At 39.7% G+C, this 22602-nt stretch overlaps 1 protein-coding gene across 10 annotated transcripts in view; it reads left to right on the top strand.

Moving 5' to 3' along the window:
• The window catches only part of LOC119731169 (protocadherin-15-like), a 93785-nt gene extending 71458 nt beyond the window's left edge, over positions 1–22327 (top strand). For 2 of the 10 annotated variants that reach the window (XM_038204228.1, XM_038204225.1), the window contains 9 exons: positions 2657–2731; positions 5588–5701; positions 6981–7028; positions 7943–7981; positions 11311–11397; positions 13172–13208; positions 14138–14277; positions 15064–15397; positions 19611–22327. In XM_038204228.1, the coding sequence (XP_038060156.1) occupies positions 2657–2731; positions 5588–5701; positions 6981–7028; positions 7943–7981; positions 11311–11397; positions 13172–13208; positions 14138–14277; positions 15064–15397; positions 19611–20156 (1420 nt within the window). In that variant the 3' untranslated portion in view covers positions 20157–22327. Of the gene's footprint in view, positions 1–2656; positions 2732–5587; positions 5702–6980; positions 7029–7942; positions 7982–11310; positions 11398–13171; positions 13209–14137; positions 14278–15063; positions 15398–18286; positions 18335–19610 lie in introns of all 10 variants that reach the window. The other 8 variants (XM_038204233.1, XM_038204234.1, XM_038204235.1 and 5 more) reach the window with 7 other exon arrangements.
• The last annotated feature ends 275 nt before the right edge of the window (positions 22328–22602 follow it).

Here is a 22602-nt window from a genome sequence, read left to right as displayed (position 1 = left end):
CAACATTTGCTATAAAATCCTAACGGCTGAATCCATCCTTTTCTGGAAAATTACAGCAAAAGCAAATGTTGTATATTACTTTAACAAGAGGAAATTTCCGGCTGCACCATAGACAAGAAATCAGTTTTGTGAGTTTGTGAGGATCTGAAAAAAACAGTTGATAAAAAATCAACGTTTTGCCCAAGCTTTGTCTCAAAAGTTGCATCTTTACGATCTCCACTCTTCCCTGCTCCCAGTTCTACAAAACCATCCTTCGTTGTTAGAATCCCTCAGTTTTCTGTCGATGGGCAGAGCATACTGTCCTAAATGTTGCATTCCCTCCCTCCCCCCCCCCCCCTTGGTTCTTTACAGAACCACCAAACACACAGACGAGATTTCTTGTCGAGAATTTACTCTTGTTGCGCACTTCGCCATGCAAACCTTCAAATAAATATTGTCAGTATTTCATCATCGCTTGCACTATATGTCATTGTGGCACTTAGTTGCATGATATTTGATATTTCTTTTTATTTATAAATGTTGCCTGAAAGACTGATATATTTCCTTTTTTTAATCACTTTGGTGGTCGGATGAAAATTACTCCACACCGCAGCAAAAGCACACAGACCCCAATCACAACATTCAGTGAAAGTCAAAGTATGAAACATGACATTCAATAAGTAGTTTTGGCTTAAAGGCATTTTTTCGCTATCATGCATAGTCAGTTCAGGGTTCCAAGCCACTCTGAAAATCAGGGGAAAACCTTGAAAATGAGTTTCTATTTTTCCAGTCAGAGAAAACTCAGGAAATTTGGGAAAAAAGACAAAAAATAATCAGGAGAAACTTAAGGAATTCGACAGTGACCCAGAAGGGTCAGGTTTTTGCCAGTTTGGCGTATAGGGTACACCTCAAACAAAATGTAGCAGTCAATCCATGAATATTAAAAATACTAGCACTCTCTTTTTGCAAAACTTATCTATAGAGTCTGAAGGTGTAAATACTCTACACAACGGTTTTTATCCCATCTCATTTGGACACCCCAGTCCAGAGATACAGCTAATTGAATGAAATGTCTTGAATTTGAAAGTTGGGCCGCTTGGTATCTAAGAAAGGCATTCTCATACCAAGAAGGTGAAGGAAGTGGCTCAAACAGATTTGGACAGTCTTGACAAGCTTTGCCGTAATTTTTAAACAAAAGGTCCAAATCGCACAGAACAAAAATCCTGTCAAGGGTAAAGAAACACTCTATCATCTCACGGTAATTTTTTTACCAAAATCAATTCCATAAATTTTCCTCGGAAAAACATCTGTTTGACTGCTACGTTTTTTGGGCACCCTGTAAATGCGTCTTGTGCCGTGTGTCCAAGTTGCGTCCATTGACTGACTGGCTATGCTGGCTTTTCAGTACTTATGCCGTGTGAATATATGTAGGCTTTGCTGTGTGAATTTATGCTCTTAACTTCCCAGCAAATTCGTTAAAATGGAAATATTTCTCATGGAAATTTGACAATTTCACAGGAGAATCAGGGAAAATGGGAAATGTTGTTTTCATAAAGTGCTGAGAACCCTGTTGTTTTGGGCACAGAAAAATAGGTTCCCAAACACATGGTAAAACCGAATGAGCGTCTCTTCATGTTCCGGCCGTCTGATTGTATAGATTAGACAGTTGTTGATGTTGTAGGGCTGTGCGTCGGAACCGGGTACCCGGGTACCCGACCGTTGATGTCAGGAACCGGTTCCAGATTACGGAATCCAGTACCATAACCAACTTTACAAATCACTCATTAACTTCTCAGACAATGAAAAAGAAAGATTCCGAATGCTGTTTGTGGGGAATTTTTTCAAAATGAAAACTAGGCAACATATTGAAAAAAAACCCAACATATTCCACGTTTGTGACGCTCGCAAAAGTTGCGGTTTACACCGTAAAGCTATGAGCTCACTGAACACATTTGTATCTTGCTGTATTGACGCGCAGATGCGGTAGCATTATCGTGCGGACCTTTGTGAACAATCTGAACAGCAACTTCCGGGATTTGAATTTTTGGGTTGGGTTTCTTTAACCGGTACCCTGCTACCTGTGTTTCTTTATCAATCGGGTAACCGGTTCCCGTCCTACCCGTAAATGCACACCCCCATGATGTCCAGTGTCCGGGATTGGTCGCAAGGTTACTTCTCCGACACTTCCGCCCAAGTCTTTTCTGAAAAACAAGCGGCCTCTTCCCCACACCTCTTGGTTCCTTCCCCGTACCCCGTTGGGTTTTGCCGGGAAGGAATTCACGCCGTCTTAACGGTGTTGCTTGGGCATTCATCTTTCCAACGATCACCCACCCAGTGTGAAATTAGTGGACTGTTTCTTGCCAAAGTTAAACCGCTCGGCGACAAAGGGATCCCAGTTGGGTGGTTGGAGTGTAGCAGTATCCTCACAACTCTCTGCCAAATTTTTTTAAATCATCTTTATTGCCGGCACATCTAAATAAAAGAAGTTATACCCACCATGGTTCTCCAGCTACCGGTTCCTAAGTTATCCCCAATATTAACCCATAGTTGTTCCCCGTTGTTCTCCAGGAAAGTTCCCCAAATTTAGATGTGTACTTTAGACCCTTTTGTTTCACCACATGTCTTTTATTCACCTGTCCCAAAAAATCCTGCTTGCAATTTTTTTGTTGTCCTGTAGTGTCTACGTAGTTAACAGACCCCCGGATTCCGGTGATAAAAGTTGGTCTTTACGGAGACGTCCCACACAGAAATCGTATGTCGCAGCTTCGCAATATTTGGTTTTATAACACCTAACCAGTGTGTGGGGAGAAAATAAGGGCTTAAAACATTAACAGGCACAAAATTCATTGTACAAGAACCATAATGGCTAATGCAATGGGAATAAAATATGGTCAACTAACAATCTCTGCAAATTTGTGCAAAACAAATTTGAAGTTTCAATATACAAGCATGGGTGCAACTTTTGAAATTGCCGTTTTTGCGTTTGCTTTTCCAACAAGTGGGCACCGGCTTTTAAGCTGTCCGTTAGAAATTGGTAGATGCAGATTCTTGGCATGGGCGTGGCCAGACCAATTGGAATGGGAGGGGGTTGACAACCAATTTGACGACAGACCACTCTGTGCTGGAAGAAAGCCCAGAACATAGAAATATCATAAAGTATTGTTGGGGGGCTGGACACAATCTGACTAATGGGGGCGCTGTTCAAATCAGACGATGATATTTGACACTAATTGACAACATGTGACACTATTTGTGATGCCATCAAGCTACATGAGTCATTTGTCGGGAATTTTCATTTGGAGATACAGGCCAAAATAGGGCCACTTCATCACATCACTTCATCACACCTCTTGATGTTCCGACTTCCATAATTTTTGAACTAAAGATGGTATCAGCATGCGGTTTTCACAGCAGTAATGCTGAGATTGTGCTCTTTTCAAATCTGTATTAAAAAATGTTTTGACCGGGGTCGACAAACAATTCAATTAGCTCGATCGCATCACATTTGTTGCAGCTTATTTGCCGATGGACACAGGATTTTGCTGATAACACAATAATTTTGCCAATGAAAACAATTGGGGGGGGGGGTCACACCCCAAACACCCCCTCTAGTGACTCCCACGATTATTGGTTTTGTTGAAAGAAATAAGGAAGAATAATATTGCCTTGTCTCACTGTTTTAAACCATAAGAAAATGAAACCATATTGTTAAATTTTCATATATTTTTTGCAGCACATGAAACTATCCTGCACCCTATTACACAACTTGCTAACATTTGCTTAAAGCGCTAAGCACCTTCACTTAGAAATGATTGCATTGAGCTTGGGAGATGCTCATAAATTCTTTGATTCTATGCCAGTTGATACTTGTGTAAATTATTAACTTAGCAAGTCTGAGCTTCATAGAGACAACATAATATATCCGTGAAAAAGTTTAAAACCTTGTGATTTCCAAAATACGAAAGTATAAATGAGACAATTTATGATAGAAATTTTAATAATTATAAACTTATTAGTAAAGCTAAATCACAGCGCGTTAAAAATCCTCAATGAAAGTGCGATGAAGTAAAGTAAATAAATTAAAATGATTATACACACAAAAAGCGAGTGAACATATGGGTTTTGATAATTTAATTTAATAATTGCTCAAGAGATTTGCAATTTTCCTGAAATGAAGTTAATTTTCCTCAAAAGATATGGTTTTAATTTTCAAAAAAAAGTCAAGTTTTGTAGTGGCTAGTTGGCAGATTGTAAGAGATGTTTTCTTGCATTTTTTTTTTGGTTTTTTTTAAGAATATCATCTTTTGGTCATGCTTATGATATTCTGAAGTATTTTGTTGAAGCTCTTTTTTATAAGTGTAAATGTAGAGTAACATTGTGAAGCACAGAATATTGCCATGCTCTCATGCTTGTGATTTGAATGGTGCATTAACCTGATCATGCGTTTAACATGTGCTGATGTAACCATTAACATAGTACTACATCCATCCTTTCGAAACCCACAAACAAGAAACTTTGCTTTGGTGATATTTAAAAAAAAAAAATAATTTAACAAAAACGTTCGGCCGAAATTGACACACTCATGGTAGTGTGGTTTTATTTGGTGTTTGTATCTAGACTACAATTTCCATCGTTTTAATTCGAATTTATAGAACGTTTGACAACTTTTGAAATTCCGAAACAACTTTCCTGAAAGAAGATATGTTGTCCTGAAAGGCAACAAGTGGTTGGGAAACTGTATTTAAAACTGAAATTTGCAAAAACATAAAATGATGAAGAAACTGGATGATTCGTTCAACCAAACAACTATTCCGGTTCGCATGTCATTACATACCAAATGTGAAAATTCATTACTTTTATGATGGATGGATGAAGTACTGTTGCTTTGTAGAATTCTTTTGTTGCGATGTACAGGATGAGTAAAAAAAAAAAGGAAACCCAAATGGCGGGACCAATTTTTGAATGAAGTATTGCCTGTGGCACTTTCAAAATCTAGGGTATGAAAACCCAATTCATAAGCTTTCGTTCAGTACAAGAATCATTCAAATCACTCATGTACTTTTCAAGTTACGGAATTTTAAACGCAAACACCGTTTTAAAGTTCTGTCCACGGATCACAAAAAAGGTAAGAGGTCTTTCAGCAGAGCAAAAACAATTCACATTTTTTCGTTTTGCTGAAAGAATAGTATTTTGGACAGAATTTTAAAACAATGGTTGTGTTAATAAAATTCCATAACTTGAAAAGTACATGAGTGATTTGAATGATTCTTGTACTAAAAGAAAGCTTACGAATTGGGCTTTCATATCCTAGATTTTTAAAAGTGCTACATGCAGAACTTCACTAACAAAATGGTCCTGCCATTTGGGTTTCCCGGTTTTTTGACTCGCCTTAAATAACTTTTTTTTGTGGCTGTGATCCAATGATTCTGTTTTACCTGGTGTATTTATTTGGCTGTTGTCCTCTCACTCGTTTCATATCTTGCACCGTGTTTGTCCTTTTTTTTTTTCTCTCACTGTCTGTCACCTCTACTTCCCCGTACTACTACGTCTCACAATCTGCCCTACCCTGGCGTGTTTTCCCGATGCACCACCGTCAACACGTTGACAGGTATAGTTTGGTTCTTGGATACAGACGTGAGATGGAACGGGAGAAGCAGGCGCGACTCTACTTGCCCATGTACAACACCTTCAACCCCTACTCCACAGCGGAGGACCACGAAATGTAAGTCTTTTGTTGTTTTATATTTAATTTCAGTTTTTGAATGGATTTTTTCCCCCGTTTGTTAGGCCAAAAAAAAATAATAAGTCGGTCTCTGGTCAGCGCGCGCGTTGATTTTAATCATGTGCGTCAATCTTTTTTTTTCTCCAAAATGTTCCGCGGTAGCTCCAACAGCGCCCTCTATTGCCGCACCTCCTCAATTTTTTTTACCAAAGAGCACCAAGGAATGGGAAATTGCACCAAGGCAAATGATCGAGAGCACCAAGGCAAATTATGGAGGACATCAATGTACATGAGGACACCAAAAAAGCAAAATAGTACCCCACCTTGTCTGTACAATCCAAGCTTGAAGAAAAAAAAAAAAAAGCCAAAAAAAAAAAAAGCCGCGTGGCCGCGTCAATTCCGGAACTTTGGTCTGACCAGAGACCGAGTATTTTTATTTTTTTTGCCTTAGTTTGGTATTAACTTTGCAGTCTGCTGTTTGTTTGTTGTTTGTTGTTGTTTTTTTGGGGGAGGGGGGTTTGCTTGTGTTTTGTTTTCTGTTTTCTTTTTTAGCGCTTTTGTTTTGTTTTTGTTTTGTTTAACTTTTTGGCTTTTGTTGGCTTGTATTTTTTTTTCAGGCTTTTTGTTTTAGGCTTTATTTTTTGTTTGTGAGTGGGGTTGGTATTTGTGTTTTGTTTTGGTTATTTGGGGCCTGTTTTTGTTTGCTTTTCAGACTGTTTTTGTTGTGGGTTTTAGTTTTTGGGGGGATGGGGGTCGGTGTTTGGTTTTCTTTTTCTGGGGGCTTTTGTTGAGTTTGTAAATTTTTTGTCTTCATATGTGCCATTTTTTGTGGGTGATTTTTTGGGGGGTTGTTTTTGTTTTGGCTTGTTTCTCAGATGTTTTTCCTTTTTGGGTATAGCTTTTTTGCATGTTGGCGTTGTTGGTGCTTTTTGTTTTTATTTTTTGGGGGGTTACTTAGGGTTTGGGGGTCTGTTTTTGTGTTTGTTGATATGGGTATTAGTTTTGGGGATGGGATTCAGGCTTTATTGGGGGGGGGGTTGGTTTTTAAGTGACATTTTAACGGATTCCTACTGTTCTGAGAAAGGAAAATAAATGAAAATCACACTGCTTCCTTCAAATCTATTTAAATGGATTTTTCTTAGTTTAGTTTCTGTATTGGTAGCTTGTTTCGGTCACATTTCTTCCAGTTTGTTGGTGATTTTGTATAAGCAATGTTGTCTGTGTTCTCAATGTTTTTCTGCTTACTTTCGATATCTTGCAATTGCTTTGACTATGTCAGTCCTGGGCCATCAGTTCCTGACGGTCGGATTTTCACGACACCGTCAGCGTAAGTTTCCGAACTCCGTGTCCCAAACCTTATCCATATTGTGACAATCCCCCCCCCCCCCCTCCCAGCACGTTCACTGGAATGAGAAAATATCGTAGTTATGATATAGTGAACCCTGTGTATAGACCAATCCGGCATGTGATCATTGTACACGCATGAGGCCCCCATCAATGGAGAAACCATTGTGCATGCTATTGTACAAAGCAACTGCCGTGTGACGGATTATCTGAACAATAGCTAGCACAATGCTTTGGCCATTGAAGGGGGCCTTCGTGATAGGATTGCTAGCGTGCCCGAATTGGTCTGTGAGTATTCTGACGTTCTTGCTTCGGATTGGTTCTTTAATTTGACCGCTACAGCTGTGTCCATGAAACACATATGGACTTCAAAACAATCGCTGCAAATTTAATTACAATTAATTCTTACATGGTGTAATGATATATCATTCACTGAACTTTTTGTTGTGTTTCAAAAGAGAACATTCCTATCAATAATCAAATGAGAATTGTCAACCATTTTGCAAGTTCAAGATCTTAAGTCCCGCTCAACCTATTTGTTCCTAAATTGGTTTTGGAAAATCATATGACTAAAGGTACAATTTAACCCTCACCAAACCAAAAAAATTAAAAACTATTAAAAAAATTTAAAACCCAAAATGTACCAGCATCAGTCTTCAATTAAAGCATTGGTCAAACTTTACCAATTTTGAAGCAAGAATGAGAAGATTAAGTTAAAAACATTGCCTGAAAATTGTAATATTTGTGTTGTTTTTCTCTGTTTGCCTGCAACGTTTTATTTACATTTATACACGTTTGAATACCCATATACAGCAGAAATAACCGTCAAAACATTAAATCTTTTTTTTTTTGGCGATGATATTTATTTGTTGCACTTTTTCCCTTTTTTCCGCTCAGAGCAAATCCTGTTTATTTTGACGACCACGCAATTCAGGTGTAAGTATCCCTAAAGAAATCATCTTCTTCAAGGAAAAAAAAAAGAATGAAAAGACCGCAAACGTCTTGTCATACTGTTCTTATAAGACTCCGTGATCAGTGACTTCGGTACTTCTTAAAAACTCATCGCCCTACTTATGAAATTCACCATACTACCATTCTCATACTACCCTCACTAGAAATCAAAATAACTACATTAAATGTGTGAAATATTGTGCATGCTATTGTCAATCCCTTTATTATTTCATTTTTTTTAAGGCCTTGAACCCCACTACACTTTAAGTACACACCGACAATTCGGGCGATTCACAATGCAGTGCGCCACCAAGAGTTTGCCACAGAGAGTTCCTTTTTCCCAGTGCATTGTGGGAGATGGTCGACAAATTCGCAGCGCGGGACATTTGAAATTGTTAGTTTTTCCGGTCAGTGGTTTCGTAAGCGTATGATTCGAGTATCTTTTTGCCCTTTTTCTTTTTATCAATATGGTATTTTTTTTTGTAAGGCGTCAGAACGTTATGCCCCAATCTATAACAAATTAGCTGAAGTTGTCTACTGACACTCATTCAAATGGGCCATGTTTTGTCGACCGTCAACTTGAAAAAGAGACTCTCCATGGCAAACTCTTGGTGGCGCACTGCATTGTGAATCACCTGAGTTGTTACAACAAATACAACATGGATTGAGGGGAATTACGTATAGTGCCAAATGACTGGCCCAAAGTTTTGGCAGATTTGCGTCGCGGGGTATTCAAATTCTGCCAACCTCAAAAAAAAACAACCTGTGTTGTTTTGTTTTATAAAACCTGATACACCTTACTAGTCATAATCTCGAGACGAGACAATTTATTTTCTGCAGCAGCTCGAGATCAGCACAAGTCTCTACCCTCAAAGGTACCCATTTATACTCCTGGGTGGAGAGAGGCAATTGTAGTTTTGTTGTAGTAAAGTGGCTTGCCCAAGAACACAAGCACCGTGTTTCCCCATCAGGGTTCGAACCCACGTACCACGGCACATGAGTCGAACACCGTATCGGTTGGATCACAGTTGTCCATGAATAAGGCAAAAAAAATAATAATAATCTGTCTCTGGTCAGCACGTGCGTCGATTTTAATCATGCGCGTCAACCTTCTTTTTTTTTTCAAATTAACACGGAAGCTACAACAGCGCCCTCTATTGCCGCGCCTCCTCAAATTTTTGTACCAAGGAGCATCAAGGAATGGGGAAATTGCACCAAGGCAAATGATAAAGGGCACCAAGGCAAAATATGGAGGACACCAACGTATAATGAGGACGCAAAAAAGCAAAATAGTACCCACCTTGTCTGTACAATACAAGCTTGAAAAAAAAAAGCCACCAAAAAAACAAAGCAAAAAACGCGTCGCCGCATCAATTCCGGAACTTCGGTCTGACCAGAGACCGACTATTTTTTTGTTTTTGGCCTAAGCACGGGGTGTTATAACATACTCTATCTGTGATATTTCATCGTTGTTGAAGATGATGTCAGTTTTAGTCAGCATTTGGTATTTTTTCCGTTTATCCTCAAACCACAATTATGGATGGCTAGGAATAGGATGGATACATGGGAGCGACAGAGGTGCGTGCGAAGTTTGAAGTCTGAGCTTTTGAGAAAAACAATTATTAATTTAAAAGTGAATTTAATATTAGGTTTGCTCCTCACTGAAATATTTTCATAAACACTGTATGCTCAGTGTTGCCCAAGGGCTTGTTAGACAATAGTCCCAAGCTTACTGGGATGGGACTCGAACCACGACCTCCTGTTTACTAGCGCAGACGCCTACCACTCAACCACCGAGCTTCCCAGGTCGGCTGGTTGGTTCAAATCCAATATCGCAGCGGGTCCCACAACCAAAATAATTTACAAGATGCAATTTGCGTTGGGGTGATTTAGTAATTCAATTTCGGGTTTTGCCCTTCACCGATGTTTTTTTATAGCACTAGTAAGCAAGAGGTCGTGGGTTCGAGTCCCACACGAGTAAACTTGTAAAGTTTTTCTCACGAGCCACAGACGACACGGAGTATACAGTATGTACAAAATACGTCTGCAAAAAAGCAACCCCCAATATTGAATTTACATCATCCAAATGCAAATTCCATCCTATAAGAGGTTTAAAAGTGATCTGTCGATCCATTTACATTTGGGTTGAGGTTTTTCTTTCAACTTCTGGCTTTTTTTGTACTCCTGCACCATGGATTCATCCATTCCTTCTTAAAGTTCCCCCTCCCCCCCCCCCCCCCACAATGCCCCAGCTAAAATCTCTTCCTACGAATATCATGATGCCAGTTATTCCTACTTGGAATTTTGAGTTTACTGAGTTGCAGCTGCAGACTCTATTTGTCAGAAGCTGACATTTATACTTGACCGAATACTTTTTTGTTTCAAATTGGAAGAATTTGAACCCAAAATTTAGACTCAAAATTTGTAATGTGAATTTGTGTATTTATAAAGCGAACGCATAGACCAGTATTGGTGCTCAAGGCGTTACATCATTTCGCACCCAAACTCGGACCAAAAATTCGGACCAAAAATTCCAATTTAGCTCAGGTTCTGAAGTTAAATCAGAAATTGCATTTGCGTTTTTAATGTTCAAACAAACCAGTTCTGCACATTCTTTAAAACTATTAAAATAAGAGAAATAATCATAATAATCATAATAATCTGAAATTCTCCAGCTTTCCAAACAAAAAATACATGGGTTTTAAAAAAGTGCCCCAAAGGCAAAAAAACACAAAACAGTTGTTTTTCTATTTAAGAATGTCCAAAATCTGTACATTTATTGTTTTGCAAGTTGAAAAAAAAAATTCATTCATTTTGTAATTCCTTTCCATATTCATGGTATGCATGTTCATTGCCCTGCCACTCAACTCATATACCCTTTCCCGTTCCAGCGTGGCCACTCCTTGAAATTTTTTCCCATCATCTTGGAAATTTTTCCCAAGATCTTGGAATTTTCCTGAGACCTTGGGATTTTTCCCTAAGTTTTCGGAAAGTTTCACCAACTCTTGGGATTTGTTTGTATGATGAGGAGTTTGCGCATGCTCAAATGCTTTTTGCAGCACTTTGTGAGTCTTATGCGCACAGTACATGAAATAAAAAAATTTACTCTTGTATTGCGCAACGGCGGCCCCATGAAAAAAATGGGTCTTTCCTACTCTTCGGGTATATCCCAACTTTCTTGGGAAATCTTAGAAATTTTTACTGCGATCATCTTTGTATTTTTTTTTCAAGTTTTGGTGAGTGGCCACGCTGTTCTATATTTGGTCTTCCCATTTTGGTTCATATTTTCGTTTTCCCCTAAACCCTAAATGTAGCAACCCTAGATCTGCATGCGACAGTGATACCTCCCCAATCGTTGGTGCAGGGCTCGATGATTCGGACGGTAGACTATTATTTGAAGAGTAAGTGAAGCATCCAGGGCCAAGTTCGGGCAAGGACCATTAGTCGACTAGTGGTTGATTTGTGACGCAACGTGCGAACGTCTCTAGTCAAACGCTGGTCAAAATGTCATCGCAAAACTTCTGGATCCTGGCTCTCTGCTAGCGTTATGAATGCGCGCGGCTATTGGTTACCAGCGAAGCAACCAACCCCAGTAGGCTGGTTCCAAATAGTCGACTAGCGTAGTCAACCACCGTCGACTAGACAGAGTTCGGGCAAACGTTTGTTAACCATTGGTCAACTATAGTCCTTGCGTGAACTTGGCCTATGTTTTGGTGTATAGTCTTAGTACAAGACTGATTTGGGTTTTTGGCGCCCTCGTGCATCCGGTCTAGGACACGTCACCGCTGGAGTAGAGGTTGTTATCGACAAGATGAATCACATAGAGTTTGGGGAAGTTTGGCAGCGCTATCCAGGAAATGTTGAGCACATGTCACGCATGCGTGAATATAACGCTTTGTAGGGTTTAAGACCGGTACCGAAACAAAACTCCAAATTCAGTCTTGGGCCAAGTCTACGTGGTATACAGAAGTTGAAACGCATGCATGTCTTTTGAAAATGAAGCTTTTATTTTACGAATAACAGGGTGAGTCCAAGTTCTGACTGTTTAAAAGTTCTGTCCACGGATCACAAAAAGTTCAGTGTTCTTTCAGCAAAACGAAAAAATCACATAGGGATGTGTTTGAATTGTTTTCGTTTTGCTGAAAGAACACACACTTTTTTTGTGATCCGTGGACAGAACTTTAAAACAGTGGTTGTGTTTAAACTTAAAAAGTACATGAGTGATTTGAATGATTCTTGTACTAAAAGAAAGTTTATGAATTGGGCTTTTATACCCTAGATTTTGAAAGTGCTACATACAGAACTTCACTAAAACAATAGTTCCCACATTTTTTTTTTGTCCCGTATTGGTACTAAGGCCCCCCAAAAAAAGTCTCCGGTTTCTGGTATGGAGCTTGCCCCAAAAGTGGTGCGGCGACGCGGCTTTTTTTTTTTTTTATACCTGTTTTTTTTTGGTTTTTTGGCTTCAAATGTCGGCTAATGACTGCAAATGGTGCCCGACTAAACTTAGTGCAAATATATGGGAGTCCAGAGAGGCCACATAAAGCTTATTCTCGATCATAACCCCATCTAAAAACAGGTTAAAATTGTGCAGCAGCAGGAATCCAGTCAAACCAGTGAGTTTGGCGGTTTTGAGACATCATCTTGTATTGAAAAAAAAACTTTTTCATTTTGCCGACGCGCATGGCTACGGCGACGCGCGCGCATACCAGAAACCGGAGACTTTTTTTTTTTGGCCTAACCAAAAAAAAAACAGAGTGTGACCTTTTCTAACTTAACAGTAGTGAGTGATGTTTGAGCATGAAATTTTGCAGTCGATCAGAAAAGTTTTGGCGAATTAGTTTTCCTAGAAACCTTCTGAATTTGAATTGAAGTCACATTTGAAGACGGAGCGCAGAAACCGTTTTCTGTGCCAAACTTTGGACAGTGTCTAAAAATATTTAGAACTCGCCACTACAGGAAATGAATATTTTGTGTATGGATACGTTTTAAACACACTGTGATTTTTTTTTTTTTTACATTTGCTTCATTGTGTGTGCGGTGATCATACAACAAACGTTGCTGTGAATTTCAGTCATTCAATGCAGTGGAACTAATTTGTATGCAACTGATGAGGATAATTTTTATTATTATAATATCAAAACTTGTTTCCCTTTTCTTTTGTTTAATTTACAGGGGAGCGCCGTCATTTTTGAAACCAAGAGAGACGCAGGTAATAAAACAGAAAAGAAAAAGTTCAATTAATTAAGTTTTTTTGTTATAATTATTCCCGTGCTGTGTCAAGCAATTTTTGTTTTCTTCATATGAAGTGAAGTCTGACCTAAGCCAATATGGCCCATCAAACCGGCCTTTATCTCCAGTTTCCTTGGCATGAAACGACTGGGAATATTTCTATTCCCCCTGGATGGGATGCTAGTCCATCGCAGGTTACTCCCCAGCTAATGCTGGTACCCATTTATACTCCTGGGTGGAGAGAGGTACGTGGGGGTAAAGTGGCTTGCCCAAGGACACAACATATGGCCACAGCTGGATTTGAACCCCTGACCCTCTGATCATGAGTCACGAACCTTAACCACAAGGCCCCAATCCCCACTTTTTTTCATAAGCAGTACAGAAATATGCACTGAAGCATTGGATGATAAGTCTAGATTCAAAGATCTAACTTTTTCTCTGTCATTATTATTTTTCCTCATTGACAATAGATACTTAAACCTAAAAAATTAAGAATGTAATAATATAATTTTTGAATTGTAACAACTTGTAAACTTTCCTTAGTAGGTAAGCGTAGACATGCGAGAGCTTATTACATTGTCTGGTTCCAAGACCTAATTACTTAAAACTCGATGGTTCTTGAGTCTGGAGTGATGAACGATGACTTATCGCAACCGATAAAAACTGGTGTGCAAATGAATCAATGATTTTACCGGCTGACGAAATAATATTATCATGAATAATATTATCATGAATATTATCATAATATTATCATGAATACAAATCTCTTTATAACTCCAAAATGACGTCGTTACAGTGGCCATGTCCATTCAAGTTATGTTTTCTAAATTTTGGCTGAGCATACTATCAGCGAAACTCATATTTTGTTACTGAAACTATTCGCGGTCAATGTTCTTATTTTTCTACCAGGAGCACACGATTGATTTCGAGAACGAGTTGTCGTCCGACGATCTCGCGGATGAGGCCACGGCCGCGGCCAATAGCATCGCAGCTGCCGTCCGGAACGGCGGCAGTCAGAAGTCGTCGCAGAGGTCACGGAATAGAAGCAGGTACAGGTCAAAGGTCGCGGGTATTTGTTGTACTTTATACATTTGTTGCGCGAAGTACGTACTACTTACTTTATTCTGAATACGTGGTTCTCACATGAGCATTATGCGCTGTCGGCAATGCGTTCAAGAATCTCACCCAGAGGTCTCCCCACATTAACTGGAGGAGGGTTTGAACCTGCGACCTCCGGATTACCGTTCCGGTGCTCTACCCACTGAGCTATCCAGCCCTATGTTGGCGGTTCCCCATTTTGTCAGTGTCTTTGTTCAAGGGGCGCTAGTCAGAAGCCATAAACCCATGTAGCCAGGGATCACGTCCAAAGTCACGATGCTAGCAACATAAGCAATGCTGTAAATCTGGGAAATAGCAAACGGGGATCACTCAGAGAGGACACAGCTTTTATTTAATTTAAAAAAATCGTCACATAAATCACAAAGAGAAACTGACTAAGTGCATTATAATACATCAAATAAGGTTTTGCCCTTTACCGACGTTTTTTTTTTTTTTTTTAATAAAAATAATATGCATTATAATAATTTGAAAGTTGGACAAAGAAATTGAAGGGAGCAGGGTTTGAGCCTGCGACCTCCGGATTGCCGTTCCGGTGCTCTACCCACTGAGCTATCCAGCCCTATGTTGGCAGGTCCCCATTTTGTCAATGTCTTTGTTCAAGGGTGTTAGCCAGAAGCCTGTCAAAGAATAGCCAGGGATCACGTCCAAACATAGGGTTGGAAATTAATCAAAATAAAATATTGATTTTTTTTTTTTTTTTTTTTTAAATTTTCCAGCAGGTCTGGTTCGCATAGTAAGACTCCGTCCAGCAGCGGTCCGCCGAGTTACTCAAGCAGCGGCACCATCACAAAAGACGAAACCTCCCCTAACGAATCGTCCAAGATCCACCAAGTCTCCACCATCCCCTATCGCCATGGCGAGGCCACGCCCCGGGAGCCCATCCGACCCCCGCCGCTCTTTGACCCCAGACCCACGCCGACCTCTGACCCCAGGTCGCCGTTTGAGTCGGGGAGTTACGACAACCTGGGGGCGGACTTAGGGGACGGCTTCAGCCCGACGGGCAGTCCGGTGTCCGCCGCCCGGACCGACTCGTCGTTGTCCACTCACAAGGTGAGTTCATGATGATGTCATAATTATGCACATATATGAATAATATTCAGACAGTATTTAAACTTCACATTAGGGCGATTCCAGTGATCCGGTACACGGTGCCCTGTGGAGACATGTGTATAATAGGGAACAAAAGATTGTATGCATCTCCACAGGGCAATTTCTATACCTGAATACGTCCCCACAAGGTTATCACGAAATAGATATATGGATTTCACTCAAAAACTAGGAATATCCAAGGTGTGTTGATCTGTCGCAAATTGAATATTTTATATAAGGGATATTAAGTCCGAATTTTAGCCCAGGAAATTAATTCTGGTTTAGTACACGAGAACAAAGAAATGACTCCACAAGGATACAAATTATGTCATGACAGAGCCAATTAACCATGATATCTAATGAATGATTCAGAGAAATGATCCAAAACTCCTAGTCTGTAATCTCCTTGACCATTACTAGACGATGGATGTATAAGATATGAAAAAATAAATACTTTTTCAGGTTTACTCACTGACCTCTTAAAAGCTCAGTCACAGACATTACAGAACGCTGGAATTGCTCGTTAGAGTTCTGTTGAGTACTGAAAGGGGATTAAAGATGTATTGTCTATAAAGTCTTCAACAATTTTTTTTTTTTTTCAGAACAAATTTTTTCACTTGTATGTTTCATTTTAACGACAAAACATCTTTTTACTTTTGGTTGCTTTTGTGCATGAAGAGGTCTGCCAGGCGAGTAGACTGGTTCCCAGGCCCTACATTATCAATGCTGATAGGGGCGGGAACCAGTCTACCCTGTGAGAACTGAATTATTGTCGGGCCTGAAATAATTTCAAAATTTGTAAAGTCATTATTGCGTTTCTAAAATTGGACCAATATTTTTTGTTCAGTGTCTCATTCATAAGTGTATAACTTTTGTAATGTCAGAAAATTAGCAATTTGAATTATTTTTGTGCAAATATCGAGGGGAAAATTGAAAATAGTCTGGACGTTACATCTTTGAAGTCCATTATGTGTTAAATACAACAAATAATGGGGAAGCATATTCAAATTTCAATAAAACTACAAACTGACAAAATATTGGTACACATTAAGCAAAACTACTAAAATACTAATTCATGTGAAAATTAATATTTTTGATGCAAAATTCTATCAAAAGTAACAATTTTATTTAAAAAAAAATGTATTCATATTTATTGCATACAATATGAACATAGATCACTTGTAGTCATTTTTTTATCATGTTTATTAAATAACAAAATAATAAATCGCTTATGAAATTATGAGGGGTTTTTTTCTTAATTATTTTTTACCCATCATATGAGAATATTAACTGTTAGTCATTTGTATAGAATTGTAATTTTTAGTTTCTCTGCAGCTTTCATGGTAGAGTTATCGAATTATAAATCTCTCATTCATTTCATCATTATCATCCAGTGGGGTATTTTTGAAACTCTGGCTTTGTTCCCAACTTTGGATCATTTGTGGCTTGAAAATCGTTTAATTAGCAGCAAAACAAATGGAAACACTAAAGTATTGGCTCATTTTATCTGATTTAGTTATCCTGATCGTTGATTTAGATTAAGCCAGCGTTCCCAAAACCAAGGGCCCCAAATCTCCTTCAGATAAAGCTGGAGTGAAGCCCAGAATTCAAAACCCTTAATGGGGTTTACGAAATGCTGGCCTTTTTCCCAGCTTAGTCTCCTGGTTAAATTTGGGGTCTTTATTAAGGAGAACGGGCCAGTATTGTTGTCCGTGAAATCAAAAAGCTCAAGCCTTAAGCCACAGCTGGGGATGAAGTCGAAATTTCGAAAATAACTATATCATCTTTCATTTTATAATCATAATCATGGCATTTCTTTCACTAACGCATTCGTATCTTTGCGAATCGTCCAATGATATCCGGCATATTTGCATAGCCAGGATCATTGGAAGGGCGTCAACGGCGTAAGGGTGTACCCTTAAACAACTCCTACCTCTATCATTACGTATCACCCAGAAAGGCAAGTTGGCCCAAAAATCTCCCGCTAAAGATTTTTCGGCTTACCTATAGACTACTGAAACTGGCGACAGCTATTTTCTGAGGTGGTGTGAGGCTCGCGCGAGTCGCGCTCTGATAGTACGCATGCACTCCGGGCTCCTTTGACCAAAGGTGTTACCAAAATGCGCGAGTGCCTCTTCTTTAAGAACGCGTGCGGCATGCGCGCGAGCATGGCACCACCTCGAAAATGGTTTCTAATTTCGTTCGCTGGATTGCTCTATAGTGTTAGTCCAAACTGCTATGACAGAGCAGAGTGCTATCAACAAGATGAATCAAATCTAGCTTTGGGAAGTTTGGCACTGCGACCCAAGAAATTTGAAGCATACCTCACGTTAGCGCATTAGCTCAAGGACCATTCTACAAATTTGGTGTCTACTATTTTTTCCTGTCCCTGTTACATCTGACATCTATGATTTTATAATTCTGATGCACTCCTTAATGCAGTCGTCCTCCAAGAGTGATTACGAATAGCAAACTACCCAGCCAAGAACAAATCGTTTCAAGTCATTCTTAATGATACTTGAATGGCAAATTACAAAGTACCAAGGAAACAGAGACAGGAAAAATGTCACACTTTGGACCCTAAATTTATAAAGTTGCCCTTAAATAAACTTAACGTGAGGTACGCTCAGAAGTTGGCGTCCTATTGCCGAAGTCTAAATTTTGAAACGTGCTGCTCCAAAAAACGCAGTTCGGCAGTGTTTTCTTCCAGCAGTAGCGCAGATTTGGTGGCGGTTCCTAACCATTTATTTTTTCTGTCCCCATTATTTTTTTGGTTCTCTTTCGGTGCGGGGTATCTCTCCATTTCTGTCTGGGTGTTTGCCTTCATGTCTGGGTGCTTGTGGGCTCCAGTTGGACTACTGACCTGCCCCCCTCAGCCTTCGCTAAGAACTCCGACAGGTCAGACAATTTTCTTTGACATTCACTCATCGTGTTTGTGAGCGCAGCAGGGATGTATTCGAGTCTTTCACAAGTCTGTCACAAGTTCAGCCACAAGTCCATCACAAGTCCATCACAAGTCCCTCACAAGTCCATCACAAGTCCAGTCACAAGTCCATCACAAGTCCATCACAAGTCCAGCCACAAGTCCATTACAATTCCATCACAAGTCCCTGCAAGTCCAGTCACAAGTCCATCACAAGTCCATCACAAGTCCCTGCAAGTCCAGTCACAAGTCCATCACAAGTCCAGTCGCAAGTCCCTGCAAGTCCAGTCACAAGTCCATCACAAGTCCAGTCGCAAGTCCAGTCACAAGTCCATCACAAGTCCATCACAAGTCCATCACAAGTCCAGTCACAAGTCCAGTCACAAGTCCATCACAAGTCCATCACAAGTAACTGTAGATGAACAATGACAAAGGAATGCCTATGTCAAAGCTCATTTGAATAGCTTGTGAGTTGAATTGGGACTGGAGGACTTGTGATGGACTTGCAGGGGCTTGTGATGGACTCGACTACATCCCTGGTGCAAAATTCTTCATGTCCTCTGCAACTTTGGCCATTGCCCTTGTGTCCTTGTTTGCATTTCCTGCGTTGGTGACATTGCAATCATTGTTGTCTCTTGTTTACTTTTTCAGGTTTTGTCGTCATAGTTTGTTGTTGTTTACATAATTGTTGATCATAAATCACATGGTTAGTTTTTTGTTTAGGAGTAAAAATGACATCAAAAATTTGAAGTTTTGAAAAGTGTACATGAAGTCTTATGAAGAAAGGCAATCCAGTTTTAAGTGGAAAAGCAGTCATGAAACTTTTTGTAAAGAGTAAACAATGGTAGTCCATTCTGATTGTTCTAAAACGTTTTGTATCAAGTGCTGAAAGTCAAGTAATTGTGAAGCCTGTCACAAGCCAATATGGCGCATCAGGCCATGAAACGACCAAGAATGTTTCTATTCCCCCTGGATGGGCTGGCAGTCTGTCGTAGGTTATTCCCCTTGCTACTGCCAGGATAAATATACTCCTGGGTGGAGAGAGGCAAGTGGGTGTAAGGTGGCTTGCCCAAGGACACAAGATATGGGCAGCAGCTGGATTCGGACCTCTGACCCGCTGATCATGAGCCAAGAACCTTAACCCCTAAGCCACACCCCCCACATAAAGCTGTTTACCATATTGATGACAGATGTATTATATGCAATGAATTTACGTCATGATTTAAACCGATGCTTGTGTCCGTTTTACAGGACGACCTCGCGGGACCTAGCGGCAGCAGAAGTACACCATGGGAGCCGTCCAATCAGAAACACTCCCACGTCGCTCTGGACGACTACCAGGTCAAACTGGTCCACATGGAGAACAGACAATCCTCGCAAAAACAACCCAAAACTTCCTCCAGCAAGGAAACGACGACAAAATCCAACGCACCGACTAGGAAAGGATCGCGGAAGAAACACAAGCGCGCCGGGCGCCCTCACAGACATCGCGAGAACAGGAGCTCGTCGACCAGCTCCGACGAAGGCATGAATAGGGCGTTGTCGGACAGCAGCGGCAAAATGCATTCGTCGTCCGGTAGACCGAAAGGATCTTCGAGCCGGTCTCGGAAGCGTCGGGCGTCGGACCAAGACAGCAATATCAGCTTCGGTGTCGCGGAGGGCAAAAAATACCCTAGCGACAGCCGTGATCACAACGAAAACGAGATGGCACAGACAAATCCAGATTTACTGAAACCGATCTACCAGTACACACAGCCGCCGTGGAATGAGAGGGACATCATGAATACGGTTTTGTAACGCGCGTTATGATTGGTTCAGAGCTCGGTCAGGCCTTGATACGTGCGTTGTGATTGGTTCAGAGTTTTTTCACGCCTTGCTGCAATAGGCCAATCAATTCTGTTGGTCAAAACGGGACGGCCGTTGTGATTGGTCGATTCAATTAAGACAAATCCTGCCCTTCGAGTTATATGAATGAAATAACAGTTTTGAGGTTTGGAGTTCAGTTGTTTCCCAGAATGACGTGGGAGATGTTTTGCTATATTTTGAGACCAAAACAATTTCAGACAACGAAGATTTTAGTTGAAATTTCCAAAGTAAATTTTAGATATCAATTTCAAATGGTAAAATGTCCCATTTTAGTTTCAATATAATGATTTGCCCCTTATAGAATTGAAATTCTAAAAGGGGAAAAAAATATGAGTGACAAAAGCGAACAAAAAATTGCTACGGTAACTTCAGTGAGCAAATTTAAGCACTTTTGTGATATCGACTTTAAAGCTGCCTACATTTTAATCAAGAAATTTTAATCAAGTCTATTCACCTAATTACGCTGATTTTAAAACAAATGATTGTGTAATTCACAATTCATGTACTTAAATTACACTGTACTCTATATTATATTTTCAAATACTTGTACAAGATTAACAACTCAAAAACTTTTTGATTTTTGTTTCTACCACGCATGCATTTTAATCCTTCAATTTTATATCACAAAGATTTGTATTAATTAGTGCCTAAAAATAGCGTGATTTTATAAATATCAATATTTCAGCTCCATATTATCTCACAAAATTGTACAAACTATATAATGATAAAACATTGCTGTATAGTAAGTTTATATACATTTGTAGTAACTTATATAGAGCAGAACACTCAAGATAGGGGCTATAATGGTTTTAATTGGTGTGCGAATTGAAAAAAAAATTGAAATATTGATTTATTTAATGGTAAGTTTGCACTTGCAGGCTTGGATTTAACAAAAAAAATATATATAATCACAAATATTAAGAGAGGCAGTATTTTTCAGAAAGTATTATATAAATACCACGCGTGCCTTTTTGGATTGTTTTGAGGAACATTTGGACGGGTAGTACTAGCAGGTAGGAGACCCACTGTGGGGGTTGGTGTCTATATTAGCCCCATCAATGTGTCTCAAATATACTGGATTTTCTCCAAATTTTCCTGAAAAGTTGTGTTTCCTGAATTCGAAATAAAGACTGTTTTTTTCACTTTATATTCGCTATTGAAGCTACTACGTGTAAAAAAAAAAGTCCTACTTTTGATCGTAAATAACTCTGTTGTTTATCAATGGAATTAAACCAAAATTTCAGATCATGTAAACAAGCATTACAAATTTCATGGAGCGAGTTTCATCAGCTTTGTGCAAGAGGGTCAGATTTAAACGCCGTGGAAGGAAAAAGTCACTTTTTGTCGATACAGCGATGAGATAGTGGCGGAAGGCGCGTGCTGTGGCCAAAAGCTTCGAGAGGAATGCAGGATCACCCCTGATGTCATTGCACACCTCCACAATCATGTGTTGCACCAAACGATCGGGGAATGACATATAAGGGACGATCCCGCATTCCTTCAGAAGCTTTCGGCCGCAGTAAACAGTTAAGTAGCTTCCGAAGCACACATCGCTGTCCAGGAAGTCCAGTATAAAAGACATATTAATGGGGCTTTATCTACATATGAAGTCGCCATGATATTTTTTTTTTCGTATTTTTTAAGCAAATGTCAGGGTTTTTAAGGTCAGACTTTTTTGCAAAACATACTTTGGAGGCTGATTCTTATTGTAAATTATACTCATGAACAGTAAGTGTTAAGCACACAAAATGCACAATTTCAAGTGACGGGACTGACTTTTTGACTCGCAGATTTCGGGATAGAGGCTGAATATGTCCGAATTTCTTTCCAGGTACCTGATCATCGCATGTATGTGCTGCGATCCAGCTGCACTATGTGTTTATAATGTCAAACGTTTTTATCACTTTTTCTTAAACAGCGCAGGATTTTGCTAGCTCTTTTCTAGTGTACTTTACAAACAGGGTTAAAAGCAAAGCTGCATGTTTTTCATTATTTTGTTCATATGCTGGCATATGTCCTTTGCTTTGATCACTTGGGTAGAGAAATATTTTAGTCAATTAACTTCATTTCTTGTGGTATGTTGTTTTCCTAGTTAAACTAGTGGATTTGTGACGCCCAATTTAGACATCGGTCCCAACTTCAGTTGGGACGGTCCCAACTTGGGCCAGGACAGTCGTAGCTGAAGTGTTACACTAGCACTAGCAGGAACGCCCAAGTTGGGACAAATTGCTTGAAACTTCTGCGGGGAAAATGCCAAACGGCCCTCTTTCAAAGACTTACAGGTAATGGTAATGGTAATGGTGTGGTTTCGGACCCGTTCCAATATAAGAGAACGAACACACTTTCCTTTTTTTTATTGGGACTTTACATCTCAACA

Source organism: Patiria miniata, unplaced genomic scaffold, assembly GCF_015706575.1.
Source record: "Patiria miniata isolate m_02_andy unplaced genomic scaffold, ASM1570657v1 HiC_scaffold_23, whole genome shotgun sequence".
Taxonomy (NCBI): domain Eukaryota; kingdom Metazoa; phylum Echinodermata; class Asteroidea; order Valvatida; family Asterinidae; genus Patiria; species Patiria miniata.
The sequence above is the reverse complement of the archived record's forward strand: the minus strand, read 5'-3'. Positions and strand labels throughout refer to the sequence as shown.